The 16,598-nt window shown below is 33.2% G+C and overlaps 2 protein-coding genes across 2 annotated transcripts; one reads left to right on the top strand and one right to left on the bottom strand.

Moving 5' to 3' along the window:
* Positions 1-4,290: 4,290 nt before the first annotated feature.
* Positions 4,291-7,639, bottom strand: LOC122582882. Its single transcript, XM_043755314.1, has 3 exons — positions 7,569-7,639; positions 5,979-6,638; positions 4,291-5,838 (listed from the first exon to the last, which is right to left on the bottom strand). The coding sequence occupies exons 2-3, from the start codon at positions 6,636-6,638 to the stop codon at positions 4,534-4,536; spliced, it is 1,965 nt and encodes a 654-aa protein (XP_043611249.1). The 5' UTR covers positions 7,569-7,639; the 3' UTR covers positions 4,291-4,533.
* A 2,880-nt stretch (positions 7,640-10,519) lies between these two features.
* Positions 10,520-14,021, top strand: LOC122582722. Its single transcript, XM_043755145.1, has 3 exons — positions 10,520-10,637; positions 11,804-12,454; positions 12,598-14,021. Exons 2-3 carry the CDS (start codon positions 11,804-11,806, stop codon positions 13,909-13,911), a joined length of 1,965 nt encoding a protein of 654 aa, XP_043611080.1. The 5' UTR covers positions 10,520-10,637; the 3' UTR covers positions 13,912-14,021.
* Positions 14,022-16,598: the final 2,577 nt, after the last annotated feature.

The following is a 16,598-nucleotide window of genomic DNA, read 5'->3' as shown; positions in this document are numbered from 1 at the left end:
TACCAACTGATGCAGGAAGAAGTGCATTCAAATGACTCAAGAACAAATGATTAAATCAAAGACCGAAAACATTGACAAAAGTCAATTTTCATATAAACTCAATAATATTCGACTGAATTATACAATAACGAGAATTCATATAGAATTCAATATATAAGTCAGTTGAATTCTATATGAATTCTCTTTATTGTACAATTCAGTTGAATATTATTGAGTTTATATGAAAATTGACTTTTGTCAATGTTTTCGTCTTTGATTTAATCATTTGTTCTTGAGCCATTTGAATGCACTTCTTCCTGCATCATGTTTACTTGAATTGTTTCAAATGGATAGTTTGGAGGATATTTGGGCAGACCCAGAAAACGTACGTATTGAAGTGTCGGATAATGTGTTTGAGCAACCTGACCGCAATTAGTGGGGTCCATGGCACGTGAAACGGTCACGTTGAATCTCTGCAGTCTGTCAGTTGGGACCCACTATTTGCGGCGAAATAGTGGGTGGTGGGGTACCCTGTTTGACCTGGTCGTGTTACGCGTTTCGAAATTGAACGGCGACTAAAATGTAAGCGACATGTTTAGTGAGATCAACCATCATACAAACAATATAAAAAAACAAATTAAAAGAATCAAATAATGATAGGATCATGCATAGACTTTACACTTACGTGTATGAGTCAAATGAATAGTAATGAGACCACATCATGTCATGACCGACCGATTGTAGAGTTTCTTTTGCATAAAAGTCAGGGCTAAATTAATTGCCAAAATGTTGTTTATTGTCAATGAGTTGTTGTACGCACTGCACATATATGAAACCAATACTCATTCACCAAGAAGTGTATGTCCATACGCTAGGCCATTAAAATCAACTACAAAGTCGTATATTAATCAGAGAACTTACCTTGTTAAAGTTGTGACCGCCTCTTATATATTACCTATATTCGATCAAGTATAACCTTATTCAACTCAACTTGTTTTCAGTTCCATTTTCACTACTAACTGAGAAGTCCTATAGTTTTGGCCATTTTCACTTTTAAGTGAATTCCATTCTATCCATTGTCAGAAAATCTTTTGTCGAAGTTTCGAATAAAATTCCTACGTCAAGTTCAATAAACTTCAATTTGACTTTGTGAAACTATAAATTTCAATTCCAATTAGAATATCATGTTATTTACATCAATTTTGACCCAAATTTTATCTAAAAAAACTATCATAATAATTTTACAAAACCCACACACAAAGGACTTAGGTCTAGGGGTGGTTAAATAATTAGAAATACTTTAAACTCTTTCTAAAGATAAAGAAATATTATACAATTAATTATTACTAGCTTATTACCCGCATAATACATGTTATTTACATCAATTATACCCAACTTTTATCTAAAAAAACTATCATAATAATTTTGTTATATCAAATTGATCAAAACTTCCAAATTTCTTATAACTTCAGGAACCCCATTAATGATATACATATACCCCTCTGATTGACTATATGTGTGGGGGAATGCCCACGAAACCCACACACAAAGGACTTAGGTCTAGGGTGGTTAAATAATTAGAAATACTTATACCCTTTCTAAAGATAAAGAAATATAATACTATTAATTAATATATATCAGGTCAAGATAGATAACTATTATGAAAGTTGTTGAACTTGGCATTGAAGTTTCTTTCAACCATCTCAACCCTTATGAAATATGTTATGTACATCATTTCGTAGGTTCGTATAACATCCTATCAAATGTGTCAAAATCTTCAGATTTCTAATAGTTTTAAGAACTCTAAATCAAAAGCAGTACGAAGAATATGCATTTATACCTCAAATAAAATTTGTGTATATATAATTATTGATTCTATCACATGCGACCCAAAGGTTAATTCCGTTTCATCTTTCTCCCAAATTTTTTGATCAAAACACCAAAGCCAACCAAATAATCATAACTTTCATTTCTTTAGGGATTTTTTTAACTTCTCGTTTTAAGAAGCAAAATCACATGTAAAACCATAAATGACAACGACAACAACAATAATGCCCAATCTGGTTAAAAAAGGGAGACGTTACAACACGAACAAACATGGAAAACGAGGTTTGAGATTGTGTTTCTCCAATCCAGACTCTTATCCGAATTTTGCATATTAGTCTCCCAAGTATTGCTTTTGACAGTTTCTATCCATTCCATTTACAATACTCCTTAGCTATTTAGGTTCTTTTCTCAATACATTATTTATCCATTTTAACCTACCAATTAACATCTTTATAAAATATTTATGATACATTATATTGACATATATATAATAATTTTTAGAAGTTGGGGTGTTAGTGTGTTACAACCTTACACGAGTCTCAGGAGACATGACACTGGTTGGTATACTATATGCTAAAGATGGAAGGAAAAAATATGGCCATGTGTTGATTATGAAAAAAATATGGCCATGTGTTGTTTTATGAAATTAATTCAGGGGAATAAACAAGTAACAAAAAAAAAAAAAATGGAAGTGGCTTTGCAGAGATAATATAAAAAGTTTGGCCTCAGAAATCTTGTTGGGCTTATGAAAGTTGCTTCAAGTAGTGGGCTTACACTTTTGTCCGTTCCAAAACCCATAGAACTACGATGGCTCTATATATTATATAGAAAAAAATAAAACTCTTTTCCTTTTTAATTAGATAATAGATAACATTTCGAATGTACTGATCTTTTGCGAGACTTGTTGCATGATATATAGCAACAAATGGATCATCATAGTGAATTCAGTCAAAAGATAGTTAAATCTAGTGAAATCATGTTATTATACCCCCTCCGCAGAGACGGTTCTACAATAGGGGCAGGGGGCAACTGCCCCCATTTCAATTTTGGTACAATGTATTTTTTTAGAGGTTATTTGAAGTAAATAAATAGAAGATGCAACAAATGTCACCGTCGTTGTCATAAAATTCTTCTTTGAAAGTACGTTACTTATGTTTGAAGCATTAATTTTGTGATTAATTCGCTATTAGTAGAGTAAAAATCTTGAGTTGTTTTGATTTTTAATAGAGTTGAAAAAGAGAGGTTGAAAAATGGTGGAGATTCCAAGTTAAAAGTTACTTGAGGGGTAAAGTTGGAGGGTTAATGAAGAAAGTGTTTTATTTGTTTGGATAAATTTATTATACATTATATAGTATAGTTGTATATGAAAATATTATTGTTTTCAAATCATTAATATAATAGTAATCACAATAGTCATATACTCCGTATAAAATATATATGTACAAGCTAAATTGTATATCATTGCTCCAAAATTGCAAAGACCAATATTCATGTAAAAGATAGATATTTTCATAACTGACACTTACTTGTGCTAAACCCGGCCTTCTCAAAACTGATTGTTGATAATCTGACTAAACCCAATGTTAACGAAATTCTTTTAGGAGTCCATTTTTTCTACTTATGGTTCAGGGTCTATTTTTTTTAAAACAATTTTCCCCAGAAGATGAATCTAATAATTATAATAAACAACTCTTAAATTTGCCCCCTCACAAAAATTATTCTGGCTCCGTCCCCGCCCCTCCGTCCCATTTTAATTGTCATATTGACAAACTTTGACCGTAAATAACTTTGTTTGTGTCATGTAACACTTGATATAAAATATATGAATGAATTGAGTTTTTAATGTACTTTTTGTTCATATAAGTTTCATCAATTAACATATAGTACAAACAAAGTTATTTATGGTCAAAGTTAGTCAACATGACATTTAAATTGGGACGGAGGAAGTAACTGTTCAATGTCCAATTTTAATGATATACACTAACTTTTAAAAATGTACGAGTTTTTACTAATTAAAATTAAATATCATAATAATGGGTAAATAATATCTATAATCGTGTAAGAGTTATTTTATCCAAGTATTTTTAATTAATATATAATGATTTTATTAAACATAAAGATTATGGTTAACGAGTAATATTAATTTCAGAGAGCGAGTAATATTAATTTTAGATAGTGTTACCAGTCCTACAACTTCTCATAAAAAACATATACATATATTACGATGTTTAAGCATAGGGGCTATGTGCTATGTTTATAAAGCTAATCATCTGTTCTCCATCTGAAATTTGATATGAACGTATAAAAGTTACTCCGTAATGTACCGCTTTTTTTATTTAACATCAGTATTTCTTCTTCCAAAAATTCAAGACATCTTGTGTTTGACTATTGCAAAGTAAGTTACGACTCATATCAGCTAGCTAGTACATCAAGTCAAGAATGCATTCAGTTGTTAATGATTGTTAGTGAAACTCTAAAATGGTGTAGTAAAATATCATTATGTTTTGGTTTATATCAATATGAGTTAAACAGAAGGGGTTATTTGGTTCAAATATTCCACGAGAATTTCATGGAAATGCCCTTGCTTGTCATGTTGATTAACTTGACAAGTAACAAAATGTCCAAGTTCTCAATGTTCATATAAAACTCTATCACAATTCACAATGTCACAAAGAAGAAAGGACTATGATAGCAAGTTATTTAAGCTTCGAGTCAACCTCGTGTCGTTCAGGAGATTCTATCCACCCTGTTTTCCAAGTAGCTTGCACCACAACTCGAGACAAGAGCGGTTTTAGGACGAACACGCCTATGGGTCCCATCCTCCAACCCTCTCTTCTTTTTTGGGTTCAAAAGTCCATTTGCAAGAGCTTCCAATGCTTTTGTGGTCAATGGACGGTTTCTTGTACTTTGTCTTTGACCATTAGCACCATGATTCCACAACTCAGGCTGCTTGCTTGTTTCAGGGGAAACCGACTCTTTAGCAGAGCATAATGAGTAATCAAAATCGGAAACTGGAGCTACTCGAGGGCTGTTCAAGTCTATCCCTATACTTTTATGCTTCTTTTTTGGACGTGGATCTTGCATAGTTGTATCTTCAACTCTTGTGCAATCATTTTTAGTAGTAGTAATATCAGGAGGCTTTGCTGTTGTTTTAAATATCAACTTCAGTTTTCTTACTGGTTTTACATTGGTACTTGATTCTGTTTTGTTCTCTCCAATTTTTGAAATCACTGGTTCAAGATGGGCCGTCATGTCCTCTTCTGTAGCACTAGTTTCACAATCTTGTAAACTAAGGGCACCGGAGATTTTGACTCTATTATGCTGCACATCTTCATTTTGCGATACTTCTATTGTGTCAAGTTCAGTTCCTCCAGAAACACTTGATAATGCTTGCATATTAGTCGGTTGCAAAGTAGGTGAAGTGATCTCTTTTGCTTTAATAGGCCCAACTAAACTGGTATCCACAATTGTGAATTTGATCATATGCTGTTCATCATCCGATCCTTGTTCAGCAGGCGGCTCCACCGAGCTGTCTTTGTCTGGTTCGTGCCCAATAAGATGTGGTTCCAATGCAACTTTATTCAACACTTCGGTGAATGACTCAAAGTAGTGACTTCCTTTTGCCAGGCTTCTTCTTGAAAACTTTACTACACCAGGTGCAAGAAACACCAAAGAATGGTTTGTGTTTTCCAACGAATAGTTTCTTGGCTGCTCAGAGTGCCATCCTTTTGCTAAAAGACGAGGCCAAACAGCTTCCCAAAAGAGCTCATCTAACTTTGATTTGCTTAATCCGATGCGATCCTTCAATATATTGACAAGTTCTTCTGTTTCAAGAGAAGCACAATCAGAGTGAAGCTTCTTGGTTTTCACTTGTTTATTGCTTCTCGCTCGCTTCTTGACTTTGACAGCAAGGTCTTGCTTCTCTATGCCAATGCCTACGGCTTCTACAAGATGATGGATTCCCACTGCATCCCTCAAAGTACATATATACTTCTCAAAGGAAACTACTCCCTCGTCGAATGTACTACTGGCCTGAAAAGGAAATCATATCTATATTAACGAGTAGTTTGTGTAAATGAATAGATGTTTGTAGTATATAAAGGACTTCCTAACCAGCTAACCGAACATTATAGAATAAATAACGAATACGAATGGGACAGTAGGAAAACTACCTCAGTCAAACAAGTTTTGCATTCATCTGTCACACGAGGCAGTAAGCGAGACAAAAGCTCCTGTCGCCTCCACCCCTTGAAAATGTTTTTTCCTGGCATGGACTTTCTGCCTCTCTTCTTCAGATACATTGACCACTTTTGGTGTTCACCGCTTCTATAGAACTTTCCGTAGTAATAAGATATTACATCTGAGATTCCTTTACTCCCCATGAATCTGTTCACTAGACGAAGATTTTTGCCAAATAGGTATAAACCAAGAAGAAAGCTTTTATGTTCAATATCACTCCCAGATTCTTCCCCAGACGAACAAGGAACCGGAAACAGATCAATGCCTGTTCCAGAACCTAAAATACCAGATTTACCCTCTCCAGATTCCATGGTTTCTTCCTTATTTTTATGTTGATTATGAACCCAACTGACAGGAATTGGCAGACCAAAGCCAAAGTGATTTCTAACATCTGTCTGCTCGGCATGACCACATGTGATCTGTATGAGCTGCACACGCTCGTTTTCAGTCATCAAAGATGGGATTTGTGCCTGGTATCTATCTCCAATTCGACAAGTCTTTTGTGGCTCTCCAAAGATGTCACCAGCAGCAGAATACTGTTCGGAATGGAGCCACTGGACACGTTTATCAACATCTTCCATATCTTTATCCATCTGTCAACAACCACACAAGTAAAGACTAAATTTTATAAACCAATCCATTCTAATCATCAAACAAGAACAAGAGAACCTATTTGGAAGCACATTTTCCCCTTAAAATTTACTCGTCTCATTGACTAAATCAGTTAGGTTCTCATAAACAAAACTTTGTGAAAAATCAATCAAGAAATTCATTAAATTTAACAAATAAATGGTTGATTGTTCTTACTTATGTTCAACTACTACAATATAGGTACTTCATTCTTTAATCTTTTCATTTATATGTATAAGCAAATAAACAAACACATACAAATGATTAGCACCTAAATAAAACAACAGACCGAGAATCAAAGATCCTTTTCGGTTAAATTTTAATAAGATTCACATCACACCTAGAGAAAATTAAGTTCAGATCCAAAAATCATAACATAATGGTAACCACTCGCATATATAAACCATCAAATGGATCATAATTCATAAACAAACACATTAAACAAACATACTTATACATGTATGTATATATATATATTGATAATTAACTTTCCTCTCTATATATAGCGTGACAGAAACAAAATTAAAAGCATTTGTGACGAACATGGAGATTATCAGGTTAAACCTTGATTAAGTGATGATCCCAATTTATGTACACAACCAACCCCCACCATTATAAAAAAGAATCCATAAAATACAAGAAAATTAACAAAAAATGATCGAATTTTAATAAAAAAAAACTCGCTAAACTTTGATACGCATAGTTAAACAAATGAGTGTTGAAGTTTGTACATAAAATTCCATAGTTTGCACTAAATTTGTACATACAGAATATATGACTATGAACAGGCAACTCAATATAATATAATGCAAGAAACAAATATATAAATATATATATAGAAAGTGATTGATATGATGAAGAGAAGGAGATGATGGTAAATCTTTCTTTCTGACCTTAATTTGAAATATGCAGGTGAATTAAGAAGAAGTTGCTACACCAACGTGAACACTGACCGGGCTAAGACAAACTTAAAGAAAATAAATTTTATTGAAAAAAAAAACACAAACTAACAATAGAAAATAAGCTATATAAGTGTTGGGGTACGTTTGTGCTAGAAATAAATCCGTAAACGAATGAGGTTTTTTCTTTTAAGTTAGTTAAAACTTAAAAGGGGAGGGTAACTCAAATATAAGACCGTGTATGTTTAGTCGGGAAGATTGGCGTAATTTTTTTTTTCTTATGGAACCGTAACTGATTATAATCGTCATCATGTGGTTTTGGGTTAATGTGAATAATAAAGTAGTTACTTTTATTTATAAAAAAAAAAGTGTTTAAATTTGATAGATGACTTTCACTTCGAAGTTAGATTGAATCTGGTAAAGTATAATACGAATGGATGGGGGTAATGTATAGCTGACCATCATTTTAGAAATGAGAATGGAGTAAATTACATAAAACATCCCCATGTTTTTTCAGTGTTCCACAACCATCCCTTTAAAAGTTTTATAAACTAGACTGTAATTGTCGTTTTTTTCTGAAAACATCACTGAGGTTAACTCCATTAAATATATTTCGACATTTTGTTGAATACCTTCATGTGGTAAAACATGTAAGGGATATAAATCCCAAAACCATTTAGATCTCCAACCATACAGTTATATAGAAAAATGAGATGATCGATGCTACTAAAGTTTATAGAGGATTATATGAATGTATAAAGTAACTAAAATGCCGAAAATATAAATCCATTTTATAAATTTGTGTTAATAGCACTTAAATTATGTACTACTATATATTATTCTCTTTATATATAGAGAAAATAATAATGTGACAATACTCAATAATCGTCAAAAGTATATGATAATACATATAAATACTCAAAACCCGTCAAAAGTATATGATAATATTCATAAATACTCAATCGTCAAAAGTATATGACAATACCCAACTATCTTTGAGTTTTCAAAAAAAACCTATAAAATTGCAAACCATGGCTTGCAATTCTTGATAGTTGATAATCCATGGCTTACATTTCGCAAAATTGCAGATCATGGCTTCCTTTCACAATTCATAAATATCAACTCAAATGAAGATTTTTAACTGTTAGTATGTCAATACATTTTAACATAATATTAATATCCATCTCTTTTCTTAGTTCTTATACAATTTTACCATTTATTTCCACACCAACTATTGTTTTATCATGGCTATAAGGTCAAAAAGATTGAAGGTCTTGCATCCAGGGTAATCGAGGTAGATAATTACAAGAATTGGTGTTATGGTTATGGGGTGAAAGAGTTGGGATGGACTGGTCCACCTTGAAATGAATTCGTGAGGACAAGGTCGAAGCTATATATTTTTTTTAATCGAATTTTGAGATAATGTTAGATATAGTTTTTCATTGTCGTGGGATACAATTTTTAAAGTAATTTTTACGAATGTGAAATGGTTATGGTCTGTTATTTATGTGACAATGCTATGGCACAACACTTTGATGTGGTGGTACACTGGTATGACCAATACTAATGCTTTAAAGTTAGCTATAAAAGGTGCATAAGATTTACATACCATCAACAAGTTAGCCGTATTGCAGGGCATCTTGATATATGCGGTTTAACTGATATTCAAGTGACCTAAGGTATTTATCTTACTAGGCTAAAATATAGAAACGGGTCATTTTATGGTTTTCAAAGGCCTTGTTCTAATCTAAAATAGGTCTCATATACAATCTTTAAAACGTAAGCTATGAATGTTTGTACTCTTTTTATTTATTTAAAGTGATAAGCAAATCATTTTATAATAATGATAAACTAAAAATAAAATAAGGATAATAGTGATAAATAAAAATAACAATAATAATAGTGAACATCAGTTTATTAAAACAAAAGAAAAAAAGTATATACGTAATTAAAAAAAATCATACTAGTTATGTTAAGTTTTAAGGTATGTGCTTAAGAATTGGAAGATAAAAGCATTACCAATAGGCTAAATATAACATTTAATAATATCCTTTTTTGTTTATTCATATAAATGTATAGTTGAACGAGTAAAATTTTGAGCCTTTATAAAACATTGAGTCATGCTCGTTTGCGCGGGTTGCACATGCCCAAATCCGGCCTTGTATAGAACACAACCACATGAAAATCGATTGGTCATACGGGATAAACTTATATATTTTTACTTCCCCTTCATATTGATTTCAATCACATGATTAAATTTCAAAGTTCCTCAAACACTACTTAACACTACTTTATGTAGTGTTTCATTTTGGAGTTTTTTCTTTTAAATAAAAACTAAAATTACTTGCATCCAAATAAAACTTTTAACAAAATAAGAGCTTTTTTTTCAAAATTAAAAAGCTAAAGCTCTTGCTAAACATGCCCCTGGAACGTATTAGTTATCCGTATATACATTCGTTATTAAAAAGAATAGTCCACCTGTTGAAATTTACAGGGGAAAATGTCAAAAATACCCTCCATTAATACAATACACCCCACCCTAAATATAAGAAATACACCATCAGTCCCTCAACTTTTAAAATATCTATACTAACCATTATATTAATTACATTTATATCAATAGTCTACACTACTCGTTGTCAACACTATCGGTCGCCGCTGCCACTGCTCACCACCGCATTGCCGCTACTGCTGTTGCATTTCGCATGACATGATGCTAGCTTATCGTATCAAAAGACTCATTTAAAAAATAAAAATGAAAAAATAATGTTAATAGAGATGCTGTCCTTGCTTCTACAAAAGCTCATGACTCTCACAAAGACACAAAATACTTGCTAGAATCAATCAACCCGAACTAAAAGTCATCTATCTACAACTTTAATATATTTATATATTTAAATTTAATTCATATCTATTTTAAACACACACCCAACACTTTAATTGCTTTGAGTTTTGTTTGTGTGTGTTCTCTTTCTTTGAATCATATACATTTTCTCCCCTCTTGTCTTCCCCCAGTCTTCACGTTCACTTCGCAATATCATTTACATTACCATTTTCTCAAAGGTACGTACGTGTGAATTACTAACATCTTAATCTTCATCATTAATTTGTTTCTTGCATTCTATCATTCTTATTATATAATATAGATCAATATCATCATGTTGCTTGTTCATATTCATAGTTATATGATATCCATGTTATATTTATAGAATCGTGTTTATACATCGGAAAATATGAATTTGATGTAAAAACATGAACACCCATTTGTTTAACATAGCGTATTCACGTTGGATTCTTTTACTTCATGTGTTTATACAAAGTTCAACAAGTATTTTTGGTAATTTCCTTTTTTTTTCTTCTTTTTGTTACCAATATTTTGCTTTGTTTTTGTAGACATAAAAAAAAGATTATCATTAATGGATTCTGTTTAGCGAATTCCGTTGTTTGCTAAACTTATTATCAGGTTTTAATCTAATAATCTCCATGTTTGTCGCTAATGCTTTTGATTATGTTTGTGTCACGCTATATATATGTTTTATGTGTGTTTGCTTTTTTCTTCATCTCATTATTCATTCATTGTTGTTTTTATCATTGATGATATGTATGTTTTTTGATCCATTTGATGTTTTATATATATATGTGAGTAGTTATTATTTCATGAAGATATTTGGATCTGAGCTTGTTTTTCTTTCTAGGTGTGAATTTTGTTATTCTTTTTTATTTTATTTTTAACTACTATACATTTTACGGCTTTTATTTGAACCCGCAAAGTCTTGGTTGAAAATTCACAACAGGACTGCTTGGCCAAAGGCCCTTTGGTTTTTTTAGGTGCTAATCATCTGTACTGTATGTATTTTTTTTTACAATTATTTGCTTAAAATTAGTAAACAAAAGCATCCAGATCAAGAAATAGTGATTAAAGGAATTGGACATTGGTAGGGGAAACATAATCAATTATTTATTTGTTAATTTGATGAAGTTTGTGATTGATGCTTAGCAAGGTTGTTGTTTTTGTGGGACCAAAAAAGGTTGTAGTTAATGATTCAAGTAAATATTGGGGGAAAAATTTGCTCCCAAAGAGGTTTTTTGTTCATGTGTGATCATAACTACTGTCATTATGTTATATATAAAGTTCCCATTGTTTGGTTTATGGATCGGTTTCAGTAATCATCGCTTTTATATGCAAAGACAATCAATATCTAATTGTTATATTGTTTGGTTGTGGATAGATGGGTAAAGATATGGAAGATGTTGAAAAACGGGTCGAGTGGCTCCATTCAGAAAACTATTCTGCTGCTGGTGATATCTTTGGAGAACCACTGAAGACTTCTCGAATTGGAGATAAATACCAGGCACAAATCCCATCTTTGATGACTGAAAATGAGCGTTTGCAACTCATTTGTTTCCCATTTGGGCAGCATGACAAGACTGATGTTCAAAACCAATTTGGGTTTGGTCTGCCAATTCCTGTCACTTGGGTTCAAAATCAACATAAAAACAAAGAAAAATCTGCAAAGGGTAAATCTGGTATTTTAGGTTCTGGAACAGGCAGTGATCTGTTCCCGGTTCCTTGTTCATTGGGTGAAGAATCTTGGAGTGAAATTGAACATAAAAGCTTTCTTCTTGGTTTATATATCTTTGGCAAAAAATTCTGTCTAGTGAACAGATTCATGGGGAATAAAGGAATGCAAAATGTGATATCTTATTACTATGGAAAGTTTTACAGAAGTGATGAACATCAAAAGTGGTCAATGTATCTGAAGAAGAGGGGCAGAAAGTCCACACCAGGAAAAAACATGTTCAAGGGGTGGAGGCGACAGGAGCTTCTGTCTCGCTTACTTCCTCATGTGACAGATGAATGCAAAACTCATTTGACTGAGGTATTTTTCCTGCTGTCACATTTGCAAAATCATATAGTATATCAGTATTCATATTCATAATTCTATAATGCTTGGTTAGCCGGTTAGGAAATCTTTCAGTTACTACAAACTACTCTTTAAGATAGATTTAATTCCTTTTTTAGGTCAGTAGTGCATTCGACGAAGGAGAAGTTTCATTTGAGAAGTATATAATTACTTTGAGGGATGCATTGGGAATCCATCTTCTTGTAGAAGCCGTAGGCATCGGCAGAGAAAAGCAAGACCTTACTATCAAGGTCAAGAAACGAGTGAGAAACAATAAACAAGCGAAAATCAAGAAGCTTGATTCTACATGTACGTCTCTTGAAACAGACGAACTTGTCAATATGTTGAAGGATCGTATCGGGTTAAGCAAATCAAAGTTAAATGAGCTTTTCTGGGAAGCTGTGTGGCCTCGTCTTTTAGCAAGAGGATGGCATTCTGAACAGCCTAGAAACTATTCATTGCAAAACACAAACAACGCTTTGGTGTTTCTTGCACCTGGTGTAGTAAAGTTTTCAAGGAGGAGTCTGGAGAAAGGAAGTCAATACTTTGACTCGTTTACTGAAGTATTGAATAAAGTTGCGTTGGAACCACATCTTCTCAAAATCGAATCTGATAAGGACGGGTTAGTGGAGCCACATGCAGAACAAGGCTGGGATGATGCACAAGATATGATCAAATTTACAATTGTGGATACCAGTATTGCTGGGCCACTTAAAGTAAAAAAGATGGCAAATTTCCCTGTTACAAAATTTGTTGATATGCAAGCTTCAACTAGCATTTCAGGGGAAACAGAACATGACACAACAGAAGAATCACAAAATGAAGATGTGAACCATAATAGTGCCGAAATCAATGGTGCTTTTGAATCGGGAGACTGTGAAACTAGTGTTGTGGACAAGGGCATGCCGGACCATCTTGATCCCATGGTTACAAAAATTGAAGACGACAAAACAGATATATCCACCAATGTACAACCGGTAAGGAAACTAAAGCTGATATTTAAAACAAAAGCAAAGCCGCCCCAGATTACTACTACTAGCAATGATTACGCAAGTGGTGAAGATGAAACTATGGAAGATCAACGTCCTGAGAAGAAGCATAAAAGTATAGTGATTGACTTGAACAGCCCTCGAGTAGCTCCAGTTTCAGATTTTGACTACTCATTATGCTCTGCTAAAGAGTCGGTTTCCCCTGAAACAACAAGCAAGCAGCCTGAGCTGTGGAATCATGGTGCCAATGGTCAAAGGCATAGTACAAGAAACCGCCCATTGACCACAAAAGCATTGGAAGCTCTTGCAAATGGAGTATTGAACCCAAAAAAGAAGAGGAAAGAGTTGGTGGAGCGGACCCATAGGCGTGTTCGTGCTAAAACTGCACTTGTCTCTAGTTGTGGTGCAAGCTACATTGAAAACATGGTAGATGGAGTCTCCTAGTGACATAGGTTGACTTTAAGTTCAATCTGCTTGCTATCAAATGGTTTTTTTAGTCTAAATTTGGAGACATTATGATAGGATTTTATATATAAGCATATAGAGTTTGTTAATGTCTTAATGATACTGTCTTGTATCATGTTTGATTTTGACACATGTATTCATCTTACTTTTAAGCCCATTTTTAGGCCTATATGTTAATCTGTCAATCATTTTCCGAGATATAAACCATTTGCCTCAACTATGAACTTCATTGTTACATCAAGAGGCAAATGCAAAATGTTAAACAAAACCAGGAGCTCATCAAAGAACTTTTTGTAAATTCATTCCATGCTTCAGATAGATAACAGATTTAGGTTTGAACACAGTAGTGTTTATCAGAAACTGTACTTTAGGTTTGGAATGAATGAGAAATGTATTATATGTATTGATAATTGTATTTTAAATTCAAAGCACCAGCCTCTAAAAGATGTAATACTACTAATAGCTCTCAAGTTAAGATTATCATTAGCAAATTCTAATAAATACCATGAAATAACCAAAATTTTCTTTTTTCCATTATGATATTTATTTTAAAACAGCAGAATAATATATATACTTTTATTTAGTAATTATTTGTATTTGTATTTGTATTGTCAAACATGTTTCTAAGATTTTGGTAGAGTGCATGGTTGATACTCGTTCCGACCCGCAAAGTAGCCAGACTCAGCAAACAGGTATTTCTTCTTTCCAGATTCTCAGCATACAGGTATGGTTTTTCTAAACAATTCTCATTTTCCATCTTGCACATCTTAGTGGCCGGTGGTCCCTATGGAAGCAGTCTCTCTACCTATGTGTAGAGGTAAGACTGTCTACAGCTTACCTCCCCCATACCCCACGCAGGGATTGGGTTCTGTTGTTGTTATTGCTGACTAAAATTACATTCGTATAATACAATTAAAACCATTAGGTAATAACGCAGTGGCCACTAGTCGCCGGTTCAAGTCTTGCTAAGGCAAACTTGAGATAATGATTATTAAGTGGTTAAGATTTTGGACACTAGCCTCATGAATTAATAGGTACCAAATGATATATGGCATTAGGGGATTTCCATCCAATTATTTTTTTTATGCAGTCAACAATTAATCCTGGTCTGAACATTCTTGCAAAAGATCAAACGATCACATATTTCAATTTATTTATTTCTTAATCTCAAAAGACTTGTCATCATGATGGAAACACAACCAAAAAATTCAAATTGTTTGTAGTACAATTTAAACTACCTCGGTACCTCCAAGGTGTCCTTGTCGTTATCGTACTCATATCTTTATATGAGGTTTTAGGTGTTGGATCAGTGTTAAACACCTTTGCCTCTGGAGACAGAGGTCATGGGTTCGATCATCATCCCATGTAAAGGTTGGAGGGTCTTTTCTACCATTTAGGTAGAAACTGGAAGCAGCCTTTTTACTTAGGTAGAGGTAAGGTCTGCCTACATCTTAACTTTCCCCATACACCGTCGAGGTACTGGGGCTTAAAACCGCGGAAGGCGGCACTAAGTAGTTACTTACTTACTAGGTTCGAATGTCATTAAGTAACATGGTAATTAAGAATTCGGAATTAGAAAAAAAAAAGAAAAAAAAAAAACAAACCCGGAATTGGTAACGTTGTAACATGGACTTGCTTTTCTCAGGTGATGTCTTCGACCTATTTGGGCTTTGGCCTTTTAATTTATGGGTTTCGCCTTTCGTAAGCACTATCTGTTGGGCGGAGTGGAATGCGTGTCCTACCTCTTTTGTTCAGCGAATTTGATGTCTATGCGCGATCAGGTGTTTTCCTTGTGGTCTTTGCTTGTTGCCTGGTCATGTGGTTTGGTTGTTGGTTTGGCCTCGGGACTAGTTTGGAATTGCACTTAAACACCATGAAGTAAAAGCCCATGACTTGGCCTTAGTGGATTTTTTTCTCAAGTCTCGGATTCTATAATCATAGCAGTTATAGTTTTGAGTAGGTTATAGTTTGTTTAAAGTCATTTATTTGTAGATCTTTTTATTGAAAGAATACTTGCGCGATGCAACAAGGATACAGTGGACAAGTGGTGATGATGGCGAGTAGTGCAGGTTTTTAATGTAAAAAGAATATAATAGTTATTATAGCAGTTAAGAACAAATGTTGTAATTTAATTTCATTAAGGCAATTATATATAGATATTTTAAGTAGATATTATATGTATTTTTAGTAAAAATGTTTAAAATAATGAACAGAAAAAGGACATTTTGAGATTATAAACTACTTAATTGGAAAAGAAAAAAAAAATCGTTTATTATGTGATAAAGATATACTTCGGTCGCTCAGGAAAAACAATAAACCCACTTGCAATGATAGAAAAATGGAAATGCTAAACACCCAGTAATATATATCTAACCATGAAATGATAGTTTTTTAAATAGCCGGTGATATTCGACATCATCACATCAAGGGGCACCTTATCATACAACAGCTGCACGTATTCTAAAATACAAGATGTAAACCATGAGCCGTTACAGGTAATTCAAAAAAAAAAACACCCGAGATGCGTTATTCAAGAGAGTCAAACCCGTAATCTGGGGTAAAGTTGGTAATGAATATAGTCACTTGATTTAACTTTCATTATCTACCATAAAATGATATATATTTCTAAAACTAAATTTTTCCTATAATTTTTATACTAGATTTTA

The sequence above is a fragment of the Erigeron canadensis genome, chromosome 9 (assembly GCF_010389155.1).
Source record: "Erigeron canadensis isolate Cc75 chromosome 9, C_canadensis_v1, whole genome shotgun sequence".
Taxonomy (NCBI): domain Eukaryota; kingdom Viridiplantae; phylum Streptophyta; class Magnoliopsida; order Asterales; family Asteraceae; genus Erigeron; species Erigeron canadensis.
Note: the sequence above shows the minus strand (reverse complement) of the source record. Positions and strands in the feature narration are given on the sequence as shown.